This window comes from Crotalus tigris, unplaced genomic scaffold, assembly GCF_016545835.1.
Source record: "Crotalus tigris isolate CLP2741 ecotype Arizona unplaced genomic scaffold, ASM1654583v1 scf7180000019173.45859301935:6455823, whole genome shotgun sequence".
In the NCBI taxonomy this organism is placed as follows: domain Eukaryota; kingdom Metazoa; phylum Chordata; class Lepidosauria; order Squamata; family Viperidae; genus Crotalus; species Crotalus tigris.
The window spans coordinates 4,179,921-4,199,781 of record NW_024097414.1 but is presented as its reverse complement, the minus strand read 5'-3'; the positions used below and the strand labels follow the sequence as shown (position 1 = coordinate 4,199,781).

At 40.9% G+C, this 19,861-nt stretch overlaps 1 protein-coding gene across 3 annotated transcripts in view; it reads left to right on the top strand.

Moving 5' to 3' along the window:
• USP22 (ubiquitin specific peptidase 22) overlaps positions 1–19,861 on the top strand; it is a 47,767-nt gene that overhangs the window by 26,834 nt on the left and 1,072 nt on the right. For 2 of the 3 annotated variants that reach the window (XM_039360525.1, XM_039360527.1), the window contains exons 6-13: positions 6,462–6,631; positions 8,531–8,678; positions 10,654–10,759; positions 11,935–12,093; positions 13,079–13,205; positions 15,602–15,693; positions 16,992–17,054; positions 18,319–18,468. In XM_039360525.1, the coding sequence (XP_039216459.1) occupies positions 6,462–6,631; positions 8,531–8,678; positions 10,654–10,759; positions 11,935–12,093; positions 13,079–13,205; positions 15,602–15,693; positions 16,992–17,054; positions 18,319–18,468 (1,015 nt within the window). The remainder of the gene's footprint in view (positions 1–6,461; positions 6,632–8,530; positions 8,679–10,653; positions 10,760–11,934; positions 12,094–13,078; positions 13,206–15,601; positions 15,694–16,991; positions 17,055–18,318; positions 18,469–19,861) is intronic. The other variant, XM_039360526.1, reaches the window with a different exon arrangement.

Genomic DNA, 19,861 nt, shown 5'->3' with positions numbered 1-19,861 from the left:
TTCTAGTGATTTGCCTATTTTTCATAATTCATGAAAGGAAGCCTTCCTTCAGGTTTATGAACGAATGCCATTAATAATGTTGCATTTGTGTGGTTGTACATAAGATGTGTTGCTGGTACATTTAAGAAACGCAAAGTCCCAAATACATTTGATTTGTTTGCTGGTTTGTATGGTGAGCTGCGATTGCATTTATTTAAATGCTGGCATTGGTAGCAGAAGCTGGCAAAACAGTAAGAGTGGGTGATTTTGCTTTGTTTTATTATTGTAATAATGAATGCTCTTCCATGCAGCTAAGCAGCTTTAGTTTTTTGTTTTTTTTTTGCAGCTGACTTTGTAAATATTTGAAAACATTGAAGGAACTCCATATCATGGTAGTGAAAGAGGAGTGTGCTTTCCCAGCTGTGATAGAATATTTAAGCTGATAGCTGTTAACTAATTGCTAGTTAAAGAATGAGAGCTACTGTACATATTGGGACTAATGTTTTAAATTAAGTTACTTGTCTGTAAAAGTTGAGTGGGATATTTGCTTCTTTTATTTTCTTTTTTTCAAAAAAAATCTATGTCCTTTGCCAATCTATCTGCAAGTTGAATAATAATAATAATAATAATAATAATAATAATAATAATAATAATAATAATAATAATAAGTTGGAAGGGACCTTGGAGGTCATCTGGTTCAACCCTCTGCTCAGGCAGGAAACCCTATACCATTTCGGACAGATGGCCGTCCAGTCTCTTCTTAAAAACTTCCAGTGTTGGCGCCTTCACCGCTTCTGGAGGCAGGTTGTTCCATTGGTTAATTGTTCTACCTGTCAGGAAGTTTCTCCTTAGTTCTGGGTTGCTTCTCTCCTTGGTTAGTTTCCATCCATTGCTTCTTGTCCTGCCTTCAGAGGCTTTGGAGAATAGTTTTGACTCCCTCTTCTTTGTGGCAGCCCCTGAGATATTGGAAGACTGCTATCCTGTCCCCCCTCGTCCTTCTCTTCACTAAACTAGACATCCCCAATTCCAGCAACTGTTCCTTTTATGCTTTAGCCTTCGGTCCCCTGATCATCTTTGTTGCTCTTCTCTGTACTCTTTCTAGAGTCTCAACACCTTTTTTACATCGTGGTGACCAAAACTGGATTCAGTATTCCAAGCGTGGCCTTACCAAGGCATTGTAAAGTGGTATTAATACTTGACATGCTTTCATACATACTAATATATAATATGTAGGGCTTGGTATTGTAAAAGCTATCGGTAGCTGATGATGACCTTTTCTTCCCATTTTTTTGAAACTGTTGTGAATAGTGATAAGAATATATAAGCAACATATGGTGAGTTACCGGGATGAAGGAGAAAAGAATTTATGTATGAACTGTATTTTGTCAGTTTAGTAGGAGTGAGTCTCATTTTCTAACGATGCCATATGCACAGATTTAATTCTGGCTTCACAACACCAATTGAGTTAATATAAAATCTCTTTATAAAATTCTCATTCTGTTGTAAAAAATATGTGCAACACGAAATACATCTATATATCTCTTTCTTTTACCATTCAGAAAACTTCTAATTTCCACACTGTCCAGAGAAAATATCTAGATCTTTACAGAGCAGTTGAATACTTCTATACTCCAGTAAGAGTTCTGTGGGTGTAGGTGATAATTGAAGTTAAAATTGGCAAATTTAAAAAGGGATTTAAACATTTAATGCTAAAACTGTTCAAACTGGAAAAGCATATCTTAAACAAATAGGATTTGCTGTTGCAAACTGTTGCAAAATTTGTTGCAAACTGTTTCTATGAATGGGCCATAGATCTATGTATGTTCTCATTTCTAGCTGAATGCTCCATGTCACCTAAAAACAGGAGATTGAAACTGCATCTGGCTGGTTTGTTTGTTTATTTATCACATCTCTGAAACCTCCCGATGCTCTTGTGGAATATTCTCTGCCTGCAAGACAGTTTCACCTTAACTCCTTTTGCTTTAATATCTGCATCAAGAGCATCAAACTTTCACTCTGTTATGGCTATCAGCTCTGAAAGTGAAACTCCAATTAACATTGATGGAACATCTTCCAATTCCAGCAAGTGTCTCTCCCTTTAGGTCTTTGTATCTTTTGCCCTTTTGTTGGGCACTTGCAGCCTTCCTGCTTTCTTTTTTGTTTACAACTTTACAAAAATATTTTTTAATCAGAGCAGTTGGACTTCTTCAAAATACTGATAGGGCAGGGAGCTTGTTTCTCGAGCTTTAAGTTTGCAACTTGTGGTTCTGATATTACCATTGGAAGCAGTAATGGAAGCATGTTGGAGAACTGGAGAATTCCTTGAACCTCTTGTTAATTCTTAATCAAACTATTTGATCACCGTTTTCAGCCCAACCGCATTCTTAATCACTTGTGTGTCTTGATTCCTGACTTGTCAAGGAAAAGGATTGGATTATTTTAATTATCTCTGTTGGAGAAAAGCTCCAATAACGCTTTATCAATGCAGTTCCAGGAGAACTCTCTTTCTTCCCAAAAATTTCCCAACCTGTCCTGGAGTCGTGAAATACCCATTTGTTCCAGCATCCACGTACTTACAAGGACTGATCTTGCTTAGCTTCCAGGTTTATTCTTGGTTGTCTATGTGGTGTCACCTGCCATTATTCTTAGTCTTACTACTTTACCTTCTACATAAGACAATAGCATTAGTAATATATTTCTTTCTGCACCTCATTTGGTAAATTGGTAAAAACAGTGGATGGGCTTATATACGAGGGTGTGCTGTAAATGCTTTGGTGTTGATTTTAAATAAAGGAAACAATTTGATGCAAGATTACTGCAGACCTCTTTCAGTATTGATCTCCGGTGCTGTGGAGGGCTGCAGAGTTGAACTGCTTCCAGAATTTTTGGCAGAAAACTTGGCAGCGCGAGTTAGACTACCGAAAGTTAATGACACTGCATTTGCGAGTCACTGTTGCCCGTTTCCCTTTATGTCTGCATTTGCCATACATCACATTTAGAGGCCCCCAACCTGCTATTAATCAAGTTACCTTCCCTCGTCAAGAGAGCTTTTGTGTGATATTCCTTCTAATTCCACTTTAGGAATTTCCCAGTATGGAAATAGCATTTGGGGCTTAAAGCTGGACTCTCCAAACTTGGGAACTTAAGATTCGTGGATTTCAACTCCACAAGTTTGGAGAGCCCTGGTTTAAAATAGAAGTCATGAAGAAAGGCGTATGGAACTGATGATATTTAGCTTGAAGAAAAGGCAGTTTGGTGACCGTTATTTTATAAACCTCTTGATCCCAGCAAACCCTGGGGACACCTCAGTATAAGCAGATGGAGTGAAAAGTAATGCCCCCACTTGCCTAACTGTACTTTAAATATGGACAGTTGAAGAAATGAACTAGGAAAATAATGATTGAAACTAATGCTTTCATTACTTTTATATACATGTCACCATTGTTCACATTTCTGCCAATGATGGACAAACTTCTTAAAGTCACCATGAACAAACTCCACACTTTGCCTCTTCAATCAAGTCCTCACTGTTCTTTTCACCTCTTCGTTTGAGTCAAACAGATATCTACTATGGTATTCCTTCACTTTGGGAGAAAAGGCACAAGTTACAGTGCCGGGTTCTGGCCTGTATGACAGATGGGATAAGATTATGAGATCCAGTTTCACAATTGACTCTTGGATAGCTCACGAGGTACCAGGCCTAGCGTTGCAATGTTGCAGCAAAATGTCCTTCTTATGCTTCCAAAGTCCATCTAATCATTGTGTTCAAGGTTTTGATGTTATAGTGTAATCTTCTGTGTTGGTAGTGTGTCCAGGTTCAAGGAAATTCATCTAAATAACATTGTCTGCCTCCTCAAAAATGATAACCGTTTTTCCTACCAAAGCCTGGACTTTGCCTTGTTTTTGCAGGTGAAGCTTTGTGATGCTACTCCATGGAACAGTTCTTCAATTCTGGCTTATAACAACGATCCTATGTTTAGTTGGCTGTCACAGGCAGTGAAGAACTTCCTCAGCTTCATTCTTAGAGCATGACAATAATTGCTGGCCAACTTTAACTCTTGAAGTTTTCACCTCTGTCATAACATGCGAGGAAGCCCGGTTCCACAAACCTTCCAAGATTGGAGAATATCGATAATGTAACCTCAGTGTTCCTGTGAAATGCCACATTTGTTTGACAGCAATTTCTCCACCAATCATCCCTAATCAGTCCATCAACTTTTCTCCTATGAAACCTGTTGCTTGCTGTCACAGATCGTGCACTTTGTTCTTGAACCTACGTATCACCTCTCTTTGGTTCATCCTCTTTATATTTTTGGTCCAGGGATGGATAGTATTCAAATCAATGCTCTTACTATCATCCAAAAGCTGCCTTGGAGAGACTCCTCTGCCAGTCAAAAATTCAGCCCTGGCATGTAATTTAATTCCCACCCATTAAAGTGAAAGAAGAGAGGCTAAAAAACACATCCAAGCTTTGGAGATATCAGGACTGCCATCTGTTGGTCACTTACAGAACTGGATGGATTATTTTTCATTCAACTCTCTTGCAGTTAATTGTAATGTATATTTTACTTCTTATTGCCTAGGGGTTTTTTTTTTTTTTACATACCCACAGGCGAGAAGCAATGCTAAAAATGCAGTTGTCCTTGCCTCTTTTCTCTATTTCTTAAATCAGAAATCATTTAACGTGGTCTGCTGTTAACCTTCTTATTAAACCTTGTCTTACTCCTATTGTCTTTTGTTGTTTCTTCCACCACTTTTCATCATTAACGATACTTGTAACTGAAACTGGTGATAATAAAACTATAGTAGTTATGCCTGAGTTGCAGTTACAACAGCCTTATTGGTGGCAAGGATATTTGGGGGGGGGGGTTGTTTTGTTTTTTGTTTGTTTGTTTGTTTTTTTGGTGTACCCTTGTCTACAATACACACTGCAGGCCAAACATAAAATGCTTAATTGTGGTTGTAAGTTGAGGACTACCTGTGCTGCTAAATAAAAAGAAATAAACAAGCCTTGTCAAATCTATTTTTCAGAGTTACAGTCAGTAAATGCCGTGTATTTTAAGTGATGCACTTGTGTCTTGTCTTGTGTAATGTATTTTGAATTGCTTCTTGTTTTGGAATTTGGGCTGGTTAATAAAGAGATAGAATTATTTTCTGGTTATAACGCACAGTCTCTTGTTTTGTGTCTCTGTACAATAGGCCTGCAAATCCACAACACACCATGTCTGGTGCCGCATGCTTTCAAAATACGATAGATTCCATTCATGACCCAAAAAACATTCTCAATATTTATACAGCAGATTGTAATAAGAATCAAATGCTTAGATAAAAGTTAAGCAAAGCAATTTCTTGTTGAAAATAGAAAGTGGCTTTTGGGGTTGGAGAGGATGATAGCGTTATGTTAATGCCAGTGAGTTAGGGTGGCTTCCGTATCAGTACATAATAGATTGTCCGGTACAGCGATTCACTGCTCTTAGTCTGCAGTATCCTAGCAACAGAAATACATACCTGCTTGACAAAGGAAGATGAAAGGCTTTTCAGAAATATTTCTGCATATACAAGGCCATTTAATATTATGAGCCATCTCAGAGTTTTAGTTGCATTGCTTTGGGAGGGGTAAGAATTAAGCTGGTTATCTACGTCCACTAGTAACCTCAAATTAGTGTTTCCTGTTTCAGATTGTTTAAAAAGAGAATTTCAGCTATAATAAAAGTTTAAATATTTTGTTAGCTTCCTGATTTTGGTTGATGTCTCATTACTTTCATATCCACAGCAAACATATGAATTTATATTTTGTTCCTTTGGTTCATGCTTTAAGACTTGGATGTCCTCTAGATAGTGTGAGGTTCCAATTCCCAGAAAACCCAACCAGCATTGGTTCTTTTGGTAGGGAATCTTTGGATGAAAATATTGACAAAAATGGGTATGCTGAAAGCTTTTACGTTCTGTTGATGTTCTGCAGTTTTGATTCTTTTCAATGGGGGGGGGAACTAAAATCCAAATGATGGCTTACAACTGCTATAGTTTCCTACCAAGATGTGGTTATTGTGATGGGAATTGTGGCTGAACAGTGGCTAGAGACCAAAAATTAAGGCCCACAGTACATGCTTTGATCTTCTCTCTAGTATGCAAATATGGACTGCCAAGCTTAGCTTTCTGCAGTATTTTTAGAGGGCTCAAGTGATGGTACTCATAGTGACAAAGGTTTAAGAAGCTCTAGTTTTAAACATGCTTTGCTTAGCGGTGAGAGTACATTGTTGTAACACATGAGATGCCCACATTTTTTGGGGGTGGTGGAAATCACAATGTCTAATCACGTTGCCAGATGTATTTAAAGCATTTAAAAGTGAAAGTTATGAACAAAATGCAAAAAGAATAATAGTTGCAAATCAGAAACTGAAAGTTTGAGCTGAGCTGAGTTCCAGTTCTGTCAAACTGAGCCATAGTTCACTTGTCCTCTTTTTGTTATCCTTTTTAAACAGGTCTCCGGGGGCTAATTAATCTTGGGAACACGTGTTTTATGAACTGTATTGTCCAAGCACTTACTCACACTCCGCTGCTGCGAGATTTCTTCCTCTCCGACAGACACAAATGTGAAATGCAAAGCCCCAGCTCGTGTCTGGTCTGTGAAATGTCTACGCTTTTTCAGGAGGTGAGTTGCCCTTTTTGCTGTTGCGGAGAATGTCACACTTTCATCTTTGCAGTGTGTGTGTGTGAGAGAGAGAGGGGGGGGGGGGCAACCAGAGATCGCTCTGCTTATATTTTAGGTTCCCTTCATTTCCTCTTTCATACCCTCCCATTTTCAAGGCGCACGGGCTTTGAAGACAGAGTGAATTATGGGCATTGTTCTTTCAGTTTAATGTAATAATGAATGCCACTTTGGGTTGGCAGACTGGTTTGAAAACATTTTTCCATTATGGGCAGCTGATTCTGATTGATTATAGCACAAGACAGTGTTAATTCTTCGCAACCAGGTAGATAGGTTTTTCTCCACGACAATCCTTCCTTAACAAAGTCCTCCAGGTCTTAACCTCCGTTCTCACTGTAATTGAGCCCCTTGTCCTCCGGAGCTAGGACTTCATTTAATGTGTCCAGAGTTGTGGACAAGTGCTGTTGTGCGTTCTGAAGTATTTCTTCTAAATTGAATTCAAAGCACTTCATAGCCTAACATGCATACAGACCTGTTCTATAGTCCTTCAAAACTGTGGAAATGCTAAGGTGCTAGAGATGCACAGACAGCCTAACTTAACACTCTTGTCCCTGAAGCCCTCCTGTTCAAGATAAGAGCAAGTCGTTTGAGGAGAGCTTGCTTTAGTTTGTTTGTTTCCCCCCCCCCTTAATGAAACACTGAGGAATACATATCAGGAGGCACAGTGAAGTAATTATGGAAAGTACCACGGGGTAGAGTAATTGGATAATTCCAGAACTAATTGTAAGAAGGGAGAAGTTTTATTGCTGCGGTTTTCTGAATTATATTGTCACAACTGCTGTATCAGCAGATTTCCGTTATGCTCAGGCTCTGGTCTCTGTGTTGTTCCTCTTGGCATCCTAGAATCGTTTATCGATCCTTTGGAAAATAATAGACATTTGTGCACGATTGCATTGCTGCAGCGTGGTGTCAAGCCAACAAAACTCCTCCCAGATGTATAATATGATGTGTGTAAAAATCTGTCACTTGGGAAGGATGCTCCCTACCCTAAATTCTGGATAACGCATCGGTCTGATACACATCTACAGAGTTTGGATTTGATTTATAGTAAACATACATCTCAGAGAGCCAGTTTGATCTAGTGGCTAAGGCACCAGGTTAGAAACCAAGAGAAAGGGGACTGGAGGCTAAAACATACAGTATAAGGAACAGTTGCTGGAATTGGGCATGTCTAGTTTAATGAAGAGAAGGACGAGGGGGGACATGATTGTCGTGTTCCACTATCTCAGGGGCTGCCCCAAAGAAGAGGGAGTCAAGCTATTTTCCAAGGCGCCTGAAGGCAGGACAAGAAGCGATGGATGGAAACTAGTCAAGGAGAGAAGCAACCTAGAACTAAGGAAGAATTTCCTGACAGTTAGAACAATTAACCAGTGGAACAACCTGCCTCCAGCAGTGGTGAATGCTCCAACACTGGAAGTTTTAAAGAAGAGATTGGACAGCCATTTGTCTGAAATGGTATAGGGCTTCCTGCCTGAGCAGGGGATTGGACTAGATGATCTCCAAGGTCCCTCCCAACATGATGATGATGATGATTTCTAGTCCCTACCTTAGGCCAGAAAGCCAGCTGGGTACCTTCAGGCCAGTGCTTCTCTCTCAGCCCAACCCACCTCACAAGGTTTTTGTAGGGAAAATGGAGAGGAAAGAATATGATATATATTTGCTCCCTTGAGTTATTTCTATAAAAAAAAGCAAAGGCAGGATGAAACAACGCTCAGGGAAGAATTCTAGTCTTTCCACGAAGAGGTTTATGCATTTGCTGCTTTGGGGAAAGTAAGATAGCTGACCCTTTTCTTTTCTTTCCCGTCCTCCCCTCCGCCCCCTCCCCCTCCCTCCTGGGCGCAGTTCTACTCTGGGCACCGATCCCCTCACATTCCATATAGGTTATTGCACCTGGTATGGACGCACGCACGACATTTAGCAGGGTACGAGCAGCAGGACGCACACGAGTTCCTCATTGCTGCACTGGATGTGCTACATCGACACTGCAAAGGTGAGGCCCTTCCCTCTGGTCACCGAAATTTTCGGCTCCGTTGCGGTCGTAAGCCGAGGACTGCCTGTACGGCTTTTGTAACTCCCCAAATAAACCTCTTCAAATGCCTTAAATGTGAACAGGTTTACTCCTCTGAGTTAGCAGGATCCCCTCCCAGAAGTGATGCATAATACCCTGGCCTGCAACTGCTCCATTCCTGGGAATTCCGTTTCAGCCCAGTTATGCTTATTTTTATTTTATTTTATTTTTGCTGCTGCTGCTGCTGTGTGGCATGTTGACAGGTGCAAGGAGGTGGTAATTTCATTTTGCCAGATGTCACCGGAAGCCCAGTGAGTGGGTTGTGCCTCCCCGTGTTGCTGTGAACAAGCTTACAGAACAGCCTTTCGAGACCAAGCCCCCTCCTCATTGAGCCTAATTGACTTGGGTAATTGAACAAGGGAGCAAGCCTTATTCTCCTGTGGGTGCAAATGATGGTCTATTAAGAGTATCCAGTAGGGATGTTATCTGCAGCCCAGTGAAAATGGGAAGAAGCTGTTTGCTAGTTTTTACGAGCAGATGACCAAAAAGAGAGAGAGGAAGAAATGCTTTTTTTTACACGCAAGGATTAAATCTTTGACTTTTTTTAAAAAAAAATGTTTTCCTTTTGGTATGGAACTTTCTCCAAAAATGACACAGTCTTGTAACTTTTCGTGACTTCATAAAAGAAACAGGAAAGAGTGTTATTTATTTAATTTTTTTTTGGGGGGGGGGGTCAGTAGTGATTTAATAATGTTATCTTTCACTTGGCCAGAAAGTTTAAATCCCAATCCATAAGACAGTTGCTCCATAATGGATTTGCTTAGGTGGTGCCATATTTAATCTCAGAATACCAAGTCAGACTCCTGCCACGTCGCCATTAGAAATTTTTTAGTTTATTTCCATTCATCTCCCTGAGTTTTGTTAGTGGTTGAGTGTTCTCCTAGTCATGGTTATGAAAATTCCCATGAAGTATAAACTTCTTTTAAAAATAAATAAATTTAGTCTTGCTTCTAGGATAACATTTTCAGCCACGTGGGAAGAGCTGCGTTATGTGTCAAAATTATTAAATGCTGAACGTTGGTGAATGCTGCCTTTTCTACCTTACTTGGCTTTTAGTGATTTGGTGATTTTAGTGAATAAATGTCATGTGAAATTTTCTTAAGAGCTCATTTTTACTTAGAAAGATCTGCATGTATTACTCAACTCCTCAAAGCCTGGTTAAATCATCATTGCCACTTAACTGCCATAGCAGGGCTACCGCTTCTGGAAGCAGGCGAAACCAGGCAATTTTCCACTTAATAATAATAATATATTACCATAATGCCCATGACATGAAGTCTCTCATACTTTCTTGGTTCGGTCAACCAAGCACAACTTGAAGCAATAAAACAGAAGCAGCATTTTTCATAGCTCTCATTCCTGATGTACTTCCGTATTCTTGTAACGTTATTTCTGTAGGTACACCACAAAAATTTAAGTTTTAGGTCCACAGGTAGTCCTTGACATAGGACCACATTGGGTTTCCATTGCTAAGCAAGGCTGTCATTAAGGACTGTTTCTAAGGACCGAGTTTTATGACTTTCCTTGCCACAGTTTTAAGTGAATCACTGCAGTTGTTAATTTAGTAACAGAGATGTTAAGTGAAACTTCCCCATTGTCTTTGCTTGTTAGAGGGTCACAAAAGCTGACCCTGTGATCCCAGGACCCTCCAACTGTTATAAATACTTGCCACTTGCCAAGTCTCTAAATTTTGATAACGTGAACAGCGACTGTTAAGAAACAGTTATCAGTCCCCCCCCTTTTTTTTCCTAGTGCCATTGCAACTTGGAATGGTTACTAAATGAATGATTGTAAATCAAGGATTACCTGTGTATAAAGAGCGTAGTTCTCTCTGCACAGCTACGTGCAAATCTTCAGAGGGCTTGAAAACCAATTCTGCGTATTTCCTTTGCTTCAGGTGACGATAATGGGAAGAAAGCCAGCAATCCCAACCACTGTAACTGTATCATAGACCAAATCTTCACAGGTGGACTACAGTCTGATGTCACGTGTCAGGTCTGCCAGTGAGTACGAGGAGCAAGTCTTTTCAAAACCAGCAGCCCCCTGAGAGTACGATGGTGATATCTTCCTGATGTCTAGAGCAGTGGTTCTCAACCTTTTTAATGCCGCGACCCCCCAACCGGTCATAAGTCGAGGACTACTCAACCGGTCGTCAGTCGAGGACTACTCAACTGGTGCAGCACCGTTTGCAGAATGGGACTTTTGGCGGGCTCAGCAGGGCAGAGACAGCCTGGACAATTCCTATTGGCTCTTGAAAGCCAATAGAATTAGACTATTCAAGAGAGTCTATTCTATTGGCTTTCAAAAGCCAATAGAATCAAAGGGAGTAGCACAGCTAAGGAAAAGGGGGAGAAAAATGGTGGACTGCGTTGTTTGGCGACCCCTGTGAAATGGTCGTTCGACCCCAAATGGGGTCCCGACCCACAGGTGGAGAACCACTGGTCTAGAGAGAGAGCTTAGGCAGAAAACCTCAGGGAGAACCCGGGCAGAATAAAAGAAAGAAAAGAGTTAATTGCATCGTGAGAGCAGTGCTATTTAAGAGGAACAGCAGTAAGAAGGAGACGTGGGTGACCTTTCCAATAAACTAATTTACTGCTTTTAAACCCGCTCTTGGGTTAAGGCAACTTTTTTTTTTCCTGTTGAAGACGTGAGGGTGGTCTTTTTCAGCCACATATTAAAAAAAACATCACCAGGCGTTGATTATAAAGCAAGTGGGCAGCCAATGTTGTTTCTTTAAAGGGAGACTTGAGCTGGCAGAACTTAAAATAATTTTGCACTGTTAAGTTATTTGGACTCTTCGTTAACTCCCCTTGCTGGTTTATATCTGATGGCTGATATTTTGTCCAATGCTGAAAGGCAGTGGGCTTTCATCATCATTGCATGGATGATGTTACCTAGTTTTGGGTAATGAAACATCTGCAAGGAAACAGCCAAACTCAGAGAGCACCAAGGACCCCACAGTCGTCGTCCTCCTCCTCCTCCTCCTCCTCCTCCTTTCTCCACTCTGCAAACTCCACTACTTTCTAGCACTGAATTTGTTACCTTGTTGGGTAATGAATTGTCTGAAAAAAAAAAAAACAGAGAATACCAAGGACCCCCCAATCCTTCCTGTCCAAAGGATTGCTTTACATAATCCCGTGGCCAAACTCTTTTTTTTTCTCTCTCTCTCTCCCCTTAGCGGTGTGTCCACAACAATAGACCCTTTCTGGGACATCAGTCTGGATTTGCCCGGTTCCTCCACCCCGTTTTGGCCTCTGAGTCCAGGCAGTGATGGCAGTGTGGTGAACGGAGAGAGCCATGTGTCAGGAACCACCACCCTCACAGACTGCTTGCGAAGGTACAGACTGGCAGGCTGACCTTAGAAAGGAGCAATCTTACCTTCCCTCTTCCTGTCTGCAGATGGCCCAGGAGCCAGCACCTCCTTCTGCAATTATTTCTGCTGAACCATCGTGCAAGCAACTCAGTTCCCTTGTAGAAAAAAAAAGAGGCCAGGACAAAAATTAAACATGTAGCGTAAACGTGGTAGAAGCTGGTAGGTAACCAAGACAAACAGGCCCCCTCAGTTAGCTTTCCCCACAATAAATTTCAGCACTGCGTATCCTTGATTATGTTACGTGTGCTCTGTAGACAGTATTGCTTCATAGGATGCAAAACAATGCGTGCTCAAGATAAATGTCCCTTAGAACTTGATCGCTCATCCTATGGGCGTTTTAAATCAAACATTGAACTCTGGCACTGTAGACCATAGGAACAGATTCCTACAGGAAACTGTTCCTTGTTTTCCTTAATTTGGGAAAGTCTGCCTCTTACCTATCACTCCCTTGCTCAGTGAACAGGAGCTTTTTCTGAAAAAAACCCCATCCTTTAATCTGTCCTCACAAATGCTTCAGTTGTGTATGTTTAAGCAAATGCAAAACACTGCCCAAGTCACCTAACCAAAGCTTAAAAATCCCATTTTGTTTTGTCTGTGGCGATCTCTTCACATTAGCCCTTTTGTGATAAGTAGCCACTGAGCCAAATTTATTTTTATTATCATTTTTTTTCAGGTAAGCTTGACTGTAAAAACATAAACGTTGTGGGGAATGTCTTGAACATAACAGCTTGTATAGGTTGTATATAATTTATGGGGTTTTTTAATGCTTTTTTAAATCAGAAAGGTAATGGCAAAGGACTTGAAGTAAATAAAAACCCTGCTGAAGCTAGTACTGTAAATGTGAAACTTGTCTAAGATTCCACTGTAAAAGATACTAAATGGAAATTTAAAGCGAAATAATGTTTTACTTGTGCTGGTTATCCATTCTGTTTTACAATTTTTTTTTCAGGTTTACAAGGCCAGAACATCTAGGAAGCAGTGCCAAAATCAAATGTAGTGGTTGCCACAGCTACCAAGAATCTACAAAACAGCTCACTATGAAAAAACTACCCATTGTGGCTTGTTTTCATCTCAAAGTGAGTTGCTAAATGATGATTCCTGAAAGTGGATCTTCCGCCACGGATTTGCTTGACTGTCTTTATTTTCTGGTTTTTATCTTCAATCTCACGGATCGTCTGAATCCCAGTTTTGAACTGAGAGTGTACATTTGAGAATTGGGAACAGGCATTATGACCGATGGATGATATATTTCTAGATTGATTAGATATCCAGAGATTAACATTGCAGATTCTGTCCCAAAGGAGCTTTTTCCAAAAGGCAACTGGACTTTCTTGGTTTTTTTCTTTGAAAACATTTCGCTTCCTAGCCAGGAAGCTTCTTCAGTTCTGAGAAGAAGCTTCTTGGATGAGAAGCGAAACGTTTTCACAGAGAGAGAGAGAGAGAAAAGCGATCCAGTTCTGAAGAAGAAGAATCTTGGATGAGAAACCAAAATGTTTTCTTTCAAAGAAAAAAAAAACAAAACAGGAAAGTCCAGTTACCTTTTGGAAAAAAAAGCCTTTGGTTCAACCATGACCTGGATGGTTGAGAATCTCTGTAGACATTGCAGATCCAGCTTTCTGCTGTTACACAATCCACAAAGCTGTATGTTGCTTGCCAAACTTAAAACTGTCAGCCTTGATTCAATAACTGTCCAGAAGAATCGGATTGGAGAATACCAGACCAAGTAGGCTTTCCGCAGTGGTCTTTGCTATTGAACTATTTGCCCTCCTCCAATTGTGTAACTGGGGCAACAACCCAGCCGACCCACAAAATTTGATGTTCACGAGGATAAATTGTTTAATTGAGGCGTACTTTCAAATGCCTGCCATTCTGTTTTTAAAACATTCTAAATATAAATATAGAGTTTCAGTAGGCCAAGCTACACCATTTAAAAGGTTTCATCAGGTGGTCCCTGAAGGTGCAAATTTCCTTAAAACTGTTACAGAATTGAGATGTTTATAGCGATCATCAGATTCCACAACAAAGACATACGACTCAATAGTCATATCTACTATATCCAAATGTCTAGATTGCATAAAAGTGAATACAGAGGAGGATATTTTGGAAGCGGGCAGCATTATTTTGAATGTCAAAGAATGATCCCTAGCCTTGAATCATCCTGTCCCCCTGTCTGTTCAGAATTAAGATTTTAATATTTAATGCCTCAAAACAGCATTTAAATGCCAGCGAACTAATATTGCTAAATCCCAGCAGCTGAAGTAATGGATAGGGGCTGTAAGTTATTTATAGCCGAACTCTTATCAGAGTCATTATGAAGAGCATGTCTTTGGACAATGTTAATAATGTAATATGGCAGACAAAAAAATGTGAAAGGCTATCTCGTCTGCGTAACTTCTTTTCTCAATGCTAGGAAAATAGCCTGATCAGTTGCTAGGGAATTGTTGTGCTTCTGAAATTTGAGTACAATTACCTACAAAGGTAAATAGAACAAGGGTTTTTAGAAATTTGGAGAAAGGTATAATCTTTCTGCCTCCTGTTCACATCCATTTATAGCATTTTATTCGGGCGATGATGAAAATATGGAGCTTTATCACATTTCCCATTGTCTCGGAAATTAATCTTTTCCAACCACCGGTGTCTTGGCAGTGTGAGATACCTAGAATATTATTTGTCTTCCTTTTTCAAGCACGGCACATACCTCAGGGCTAGCTTTATGCAAGGAAGGCTTCAGGCTGAATCCATGTCATTCCTACCTCAAAACCCTAGAATACCTCAAGAATGGTTTTTAAAACATTCCCCCCCCTTTTCGTTCTAACAAGAAGAAGTCTTTTAGAAACAGCAGGCAACAATCCAAATGGTAAAAAAAAAACACGTGTCACATTGTTGTATTAATAGGAAGTAGTCCTTGACTTACAACCATTCATTTAGTAACCATTTGAAGTTGCAACGGCACTAAAACAAGTGACTCAGGACCCTTTGTCACAATTGCCATCTTTGATCCAAATCTGGTCAGTTTGGAAATTGACTCTTATTTATGTGATCACCTTCTGCAGGGGTCTTCCAACTTGGCCCTTTTATGACTTGTGGACTTCAACTCCCAGAATTCCTGAGGCTGAGGAATTCTGGGAGTTGAAGTCCACAAGTCATAAAAGGGCCAAGTTGGAAGACCCCTGGCCTTTGGCAAACTTCCAACATGCAATATCAGTCGAGAAGCCAGATTCGCTTAACCATCATGTTATTAACTTAACAACTGCAGCAACTGACTTAACAACGGTGGCAAGAATGGTTATATAATGGGGCAAAACTCACTTAACTGTCTCACCTAGCAACAGTAATTCTGGGCTCAGTTACGGCCGTAAGTCAAGGACCACCTCTAATTGTTTTTCTGCACCCGAGCTAACCAACGAGATGCTGTTACGTTGAGGAGTTTAAAATCTAACCTTCTACTCTTTTTTTTTTTTTCCCAATCTAGCGGTTTGAACACTCAGCCAAACTGAGGCGGAAGATCACTACGTATGTTTCCTTTCCACTAGAGCTGGACATGACACCTTTCATGGCCTCTAGGTATGGACCAGAAACTCTTCTTGTAAGAAGCCATTCGCTGTCTCGGTCAGTGTTTTAACGGGCAGAGAAGTTGTCATGCTCAGCTTATAGACGGGAACTATCATTTGAGGTTATTTTCAGCGATCCCGCTGGCACTGATTTCAGAATTGAAATTAAGCAGGAGTCTCTTCAGCGAAAAGAGAGGGATTCAACGTTCCTCCCTCTAAGGTGGCAGCCCCCAACTTTTGGGGCACCAGGGACTGGTTCCGTGGAGAGAGGTTTTTCCGCAGATCAGAGTGGGCATGGTTTCACGTGCTGCTGCATCCCATGGGATGGGGCTTCACTTTTCCGCACGGACCGGTTGCTGGCCTGCCGTGGACTGGTGTCGGTCCACAGACTGGGGGTTGGGGACCACTGCTGTAGGGTGCATAGAGCCCTGGTGGTGCATTGGTTACAACACAGCATTGCAGGCTCATTCACTGCAGGAGTTCAATTTTGACTGGCTCAAAGTTGACTCAGCCTTTCATCCTTCTGAAGTTGGTGAATTGAGATTGTTGGGCGGCAACAGGCTGACTGTGTAAGCTGCTCTAAAAGGGCTGTAAAGCATTAGGAAGCGGTATATAAGTCTAAGTGCTATTCTATTGCTATTGCTATAGTGCCTTCGTTTTATATGTATGCTTTCATTTAACTAATGAATTTCCTTTGATTTAATTATTATGCCGGCAAGAAAAACGGTAAAATTTATTGCCTGACTGATCACTGTATAGACAAGCATCAAAGGTGCATACTCATATTTTTAAAGGCTGTGATAATAAAGGTTGACCATTTTGTCCCTAAGTTCTCCAGCCGGCATGATCTTTGTCCCAGGAAATGCTGAGATTTGAAATTGACCCCACAAGAAAGTGTCCAGGTTGGAAAAAATGCAGTGGGGGAAGAGGACCACCGAAGATACATTTAGGAAGGAATAAATTTATCTTTCTCCTCTTTTGGGGGAAAGAGTACCAAGAATCTCTACATATAGAGCCTTCATAATTCAATAGCCTTAGAAGTACTTAAACACTTCAACTAGTAATTCAGATCTCCCGCTTTGTGTCTTTGGTGTTTTGCTGGGTTTTTTTTTTTTTCATGCAGGGGTAAGTTATGTCAGTGTCGTCTCATTACTTAAACACTTGTTTCTCCTCTTCAGGAAATGTCGAGAAAGTAAGAAAACCTCTTCAAATTTTAAATATGTCTGTTAACTAACGGGCGATTGATAACCCGCTGTCTTTTTAAATGACACTGAACATGGTGTTTCTTTTGTTTGTTTGTTTTTATTGTAGTAAAGAGAGCAGAATGAATGGGCAGTACCAGCAACCAGCAGATAGTCTAAACAGTGATAATAAGTAGGTGGCTTTGTCTTCTGTGCTTCTTGGTCTCAGATGCATCCCTTAAAACAGTATAAAAAGCTGCCTGGCAGAGTTCAGTAGCCTGGTTTTTTTTTGTTTTTGTTTTTTTTTGAGCATTTTGCATTCTAAACTAGCTCTGGAAAAAAAAATGCTCAGGAACAAAATGCTGTTTCTTCAAACAGTGACTTTTTCCATTCCACTCCTCTCCACCATCTGGGCCTAGCATCCCCCAGCCTTCCTTCGATCTACTTCTAAAGACTTACTACTCCGTGAACCTTAGCTACTCACTAACCCAAATGAAATAGTCACTGATTAAAAGTAAAGCCCACCCAGACTTTGTAGAGTGGGTGGCACGCGTATATATATATATATATATATATATATATATATACACACACACACACACACACACACACACACACACACACACACACACACACACACATATATACATATATATATACATATATATATACGTTTTCTGAGGTTTTCGCGGGTATTTGTATGTAGGTCTTTGGTTGTTCGGGTTTTCTCCCGCGTAAAATTGGAAGTGTCTTGGCGACGTTTCGACGAAGTCCCATTCGTCATCTTCAGGCTGGTGTTTTCAGCTTCGTGCTTTGAGCAGCAAATATATATACGTGTCACAAATAAAATCTTAAAACACCCAATGTCTTGACAGCTTGGATTAGCATTGTTAAGTCAAGCAATATGTATAAATAATACAGATGTTTTCAGAAACACTAGATAACACAGATAGTCCTCCACTTACATCCATTCATTTAGTGACCATTTGAAGTTAATGTCGCTGAAAAAAAGTGACACGACCATTTTTCACACTGATAACTGTTGAAGCATTCCCATGGTTACACGGTCAACATTTCAGAGGTTTGGCAACTGACTTGTATTTATGACAGTTGCAGTGTCCTGGCGTCACATAATCACCTTTTACAACCATCTGACAAGCAAAGGTTCACTTAACTGCTGTGTTACTAACTTATACAACTGCAGTGAGATTCATTTAACAACTGTGGCAAGAGAGGTCGTAAAATGGGGTAAGAAGTAAACTGTCTTGCTTAGCAGCATCAATTTTGGGGCTCAGCTGTAGTCGTAAGTTGAGGATAACCTGTAGTATGTGGAAGCTCCACCTCCGATGGCCCAGCTTACATGCATTAGACACATTAGCAGAATGTTGGTGATCGGCAGGGCTAAAAATTCTGTTTTAAAAACCAAGCTGTTTTCTCTTCGCTTGTCATTCCGGCAGGTATTCGTTGTTTGCAGTAGTTAACCATCAAGGAACCCTGGAGAGCGGGCATTATACCAGCTTTATTCGGCAACACAGAGACCAGTGGTTCAAGTGTGACGATGCCATCATCACCAAGGCTAGCATTAAGGATGTACTAGACAGCGAAGGGTATGTCAAACTCCCACTAAGCACAAAACGCCAGTTTTGCAGTCTACCATGTCAACGAAATGGAAGAGGAGCGAAATTAGGGGGAGTGCGTGAGATAAAATTCCAGCTTGATCTGGAGGATTCTCATGGGTTGTATCTCAAAGCTGGGGGTGATGATACATTAAAAAAAAAAGACCTATCTTTTTGGAGTGGCCTCAAAGAGGGAGATGGCATCTTACTCTAAACCAGGGGTAGGCCACCTTGGCTCTTTTATGACTCGTGGACTTCAACTCCCAGAATTCCTGAGCCAGCCACGCTGAGGGGAAAGGGAGAGGTTTCCAAGCTGAGCCAGGCTGGCTCAGGAATTCTGGGAGTCATAAAAGAGCCAAGGTTGCCTACCCCTGCTCTAAACCAATGTTTCTCAGCTTTTTTTTTTTGCTAATTTTTAAGATGTGTGGATTTCAACTCCCAGCTCCGCTGGCTGGGGAATTCTGGGAGTTGAAGTCTGCCCATCTTAAAATTGCAAAAGTTGCTCTAAACAAGCGTGACACCCTGGCGCTCAGACGGTGCTTTGAAAAGCTCAGTTCTGCAGCCTGCATCAATTATGCAAATGGGTTATTTCTTTTGGCCTGACTCACCAGGTTTTGCTGCTTTTCTGGTTTCCCAGAGACGGGAGGGAAAATTCCACAGTCTCCTTTTGCTTCTGGGATTCTCACCGGGATCCTGTATTCCTGTATCAGGAAAGGAAATTTTTTTTTTTTTACTGGCTTTTGTTTCATAAAAGGGGGGAGTCTGTGAAAGGTGATCCCCTTTTGTCACCTTCTGACAAGCAAAATCCATGGGGAAGCCAGAGTCACTTCACAACCGTGTTGCTAACTGAACAACAGCAGTGTTGCTGTGCCAAGGAAGGTTGTAAAATGGGGCAAAGCTCACTTAACAAATGTCTTACTTAATAATGGAAATTTGGGGCCCCGTTGTCATGAGTCAAGGAACTACCTGTATCGCTAAGGAATGTCCATATACGTAGGTAAATCTTTTTCACCTGTATTTCCTGCACTTTCCCTATGATGTCTCGTTCTCTGCTCCGTGGAGTATGGGGGGGCCGCCCCCCCACCCCTTCCTGAACAATAGGGAACGGACTGCTGGAACGGAATGGAGTGGCCTGTTGCTCACAAAATGCCGTCGTAACATGACTAACATTTCAGATGTCTTGGAATTCTTTCGTTGTTAGAAAGTAGATTCTGAGCTTCTCTCGAGGCAGGCAGCTTTATTCTTTTTGCCTTCCTAAAAGCGAAGCTTTGACATCCCATGTTAGAATTCAGGGTTGTTGTTTTTTTAAGAGTATTTGGGGATATTTGGGAATTGCTGAGGCAGTCCAGCAGACTCCTAAGGCTGAAGCTCCTTGTTCTGGTCA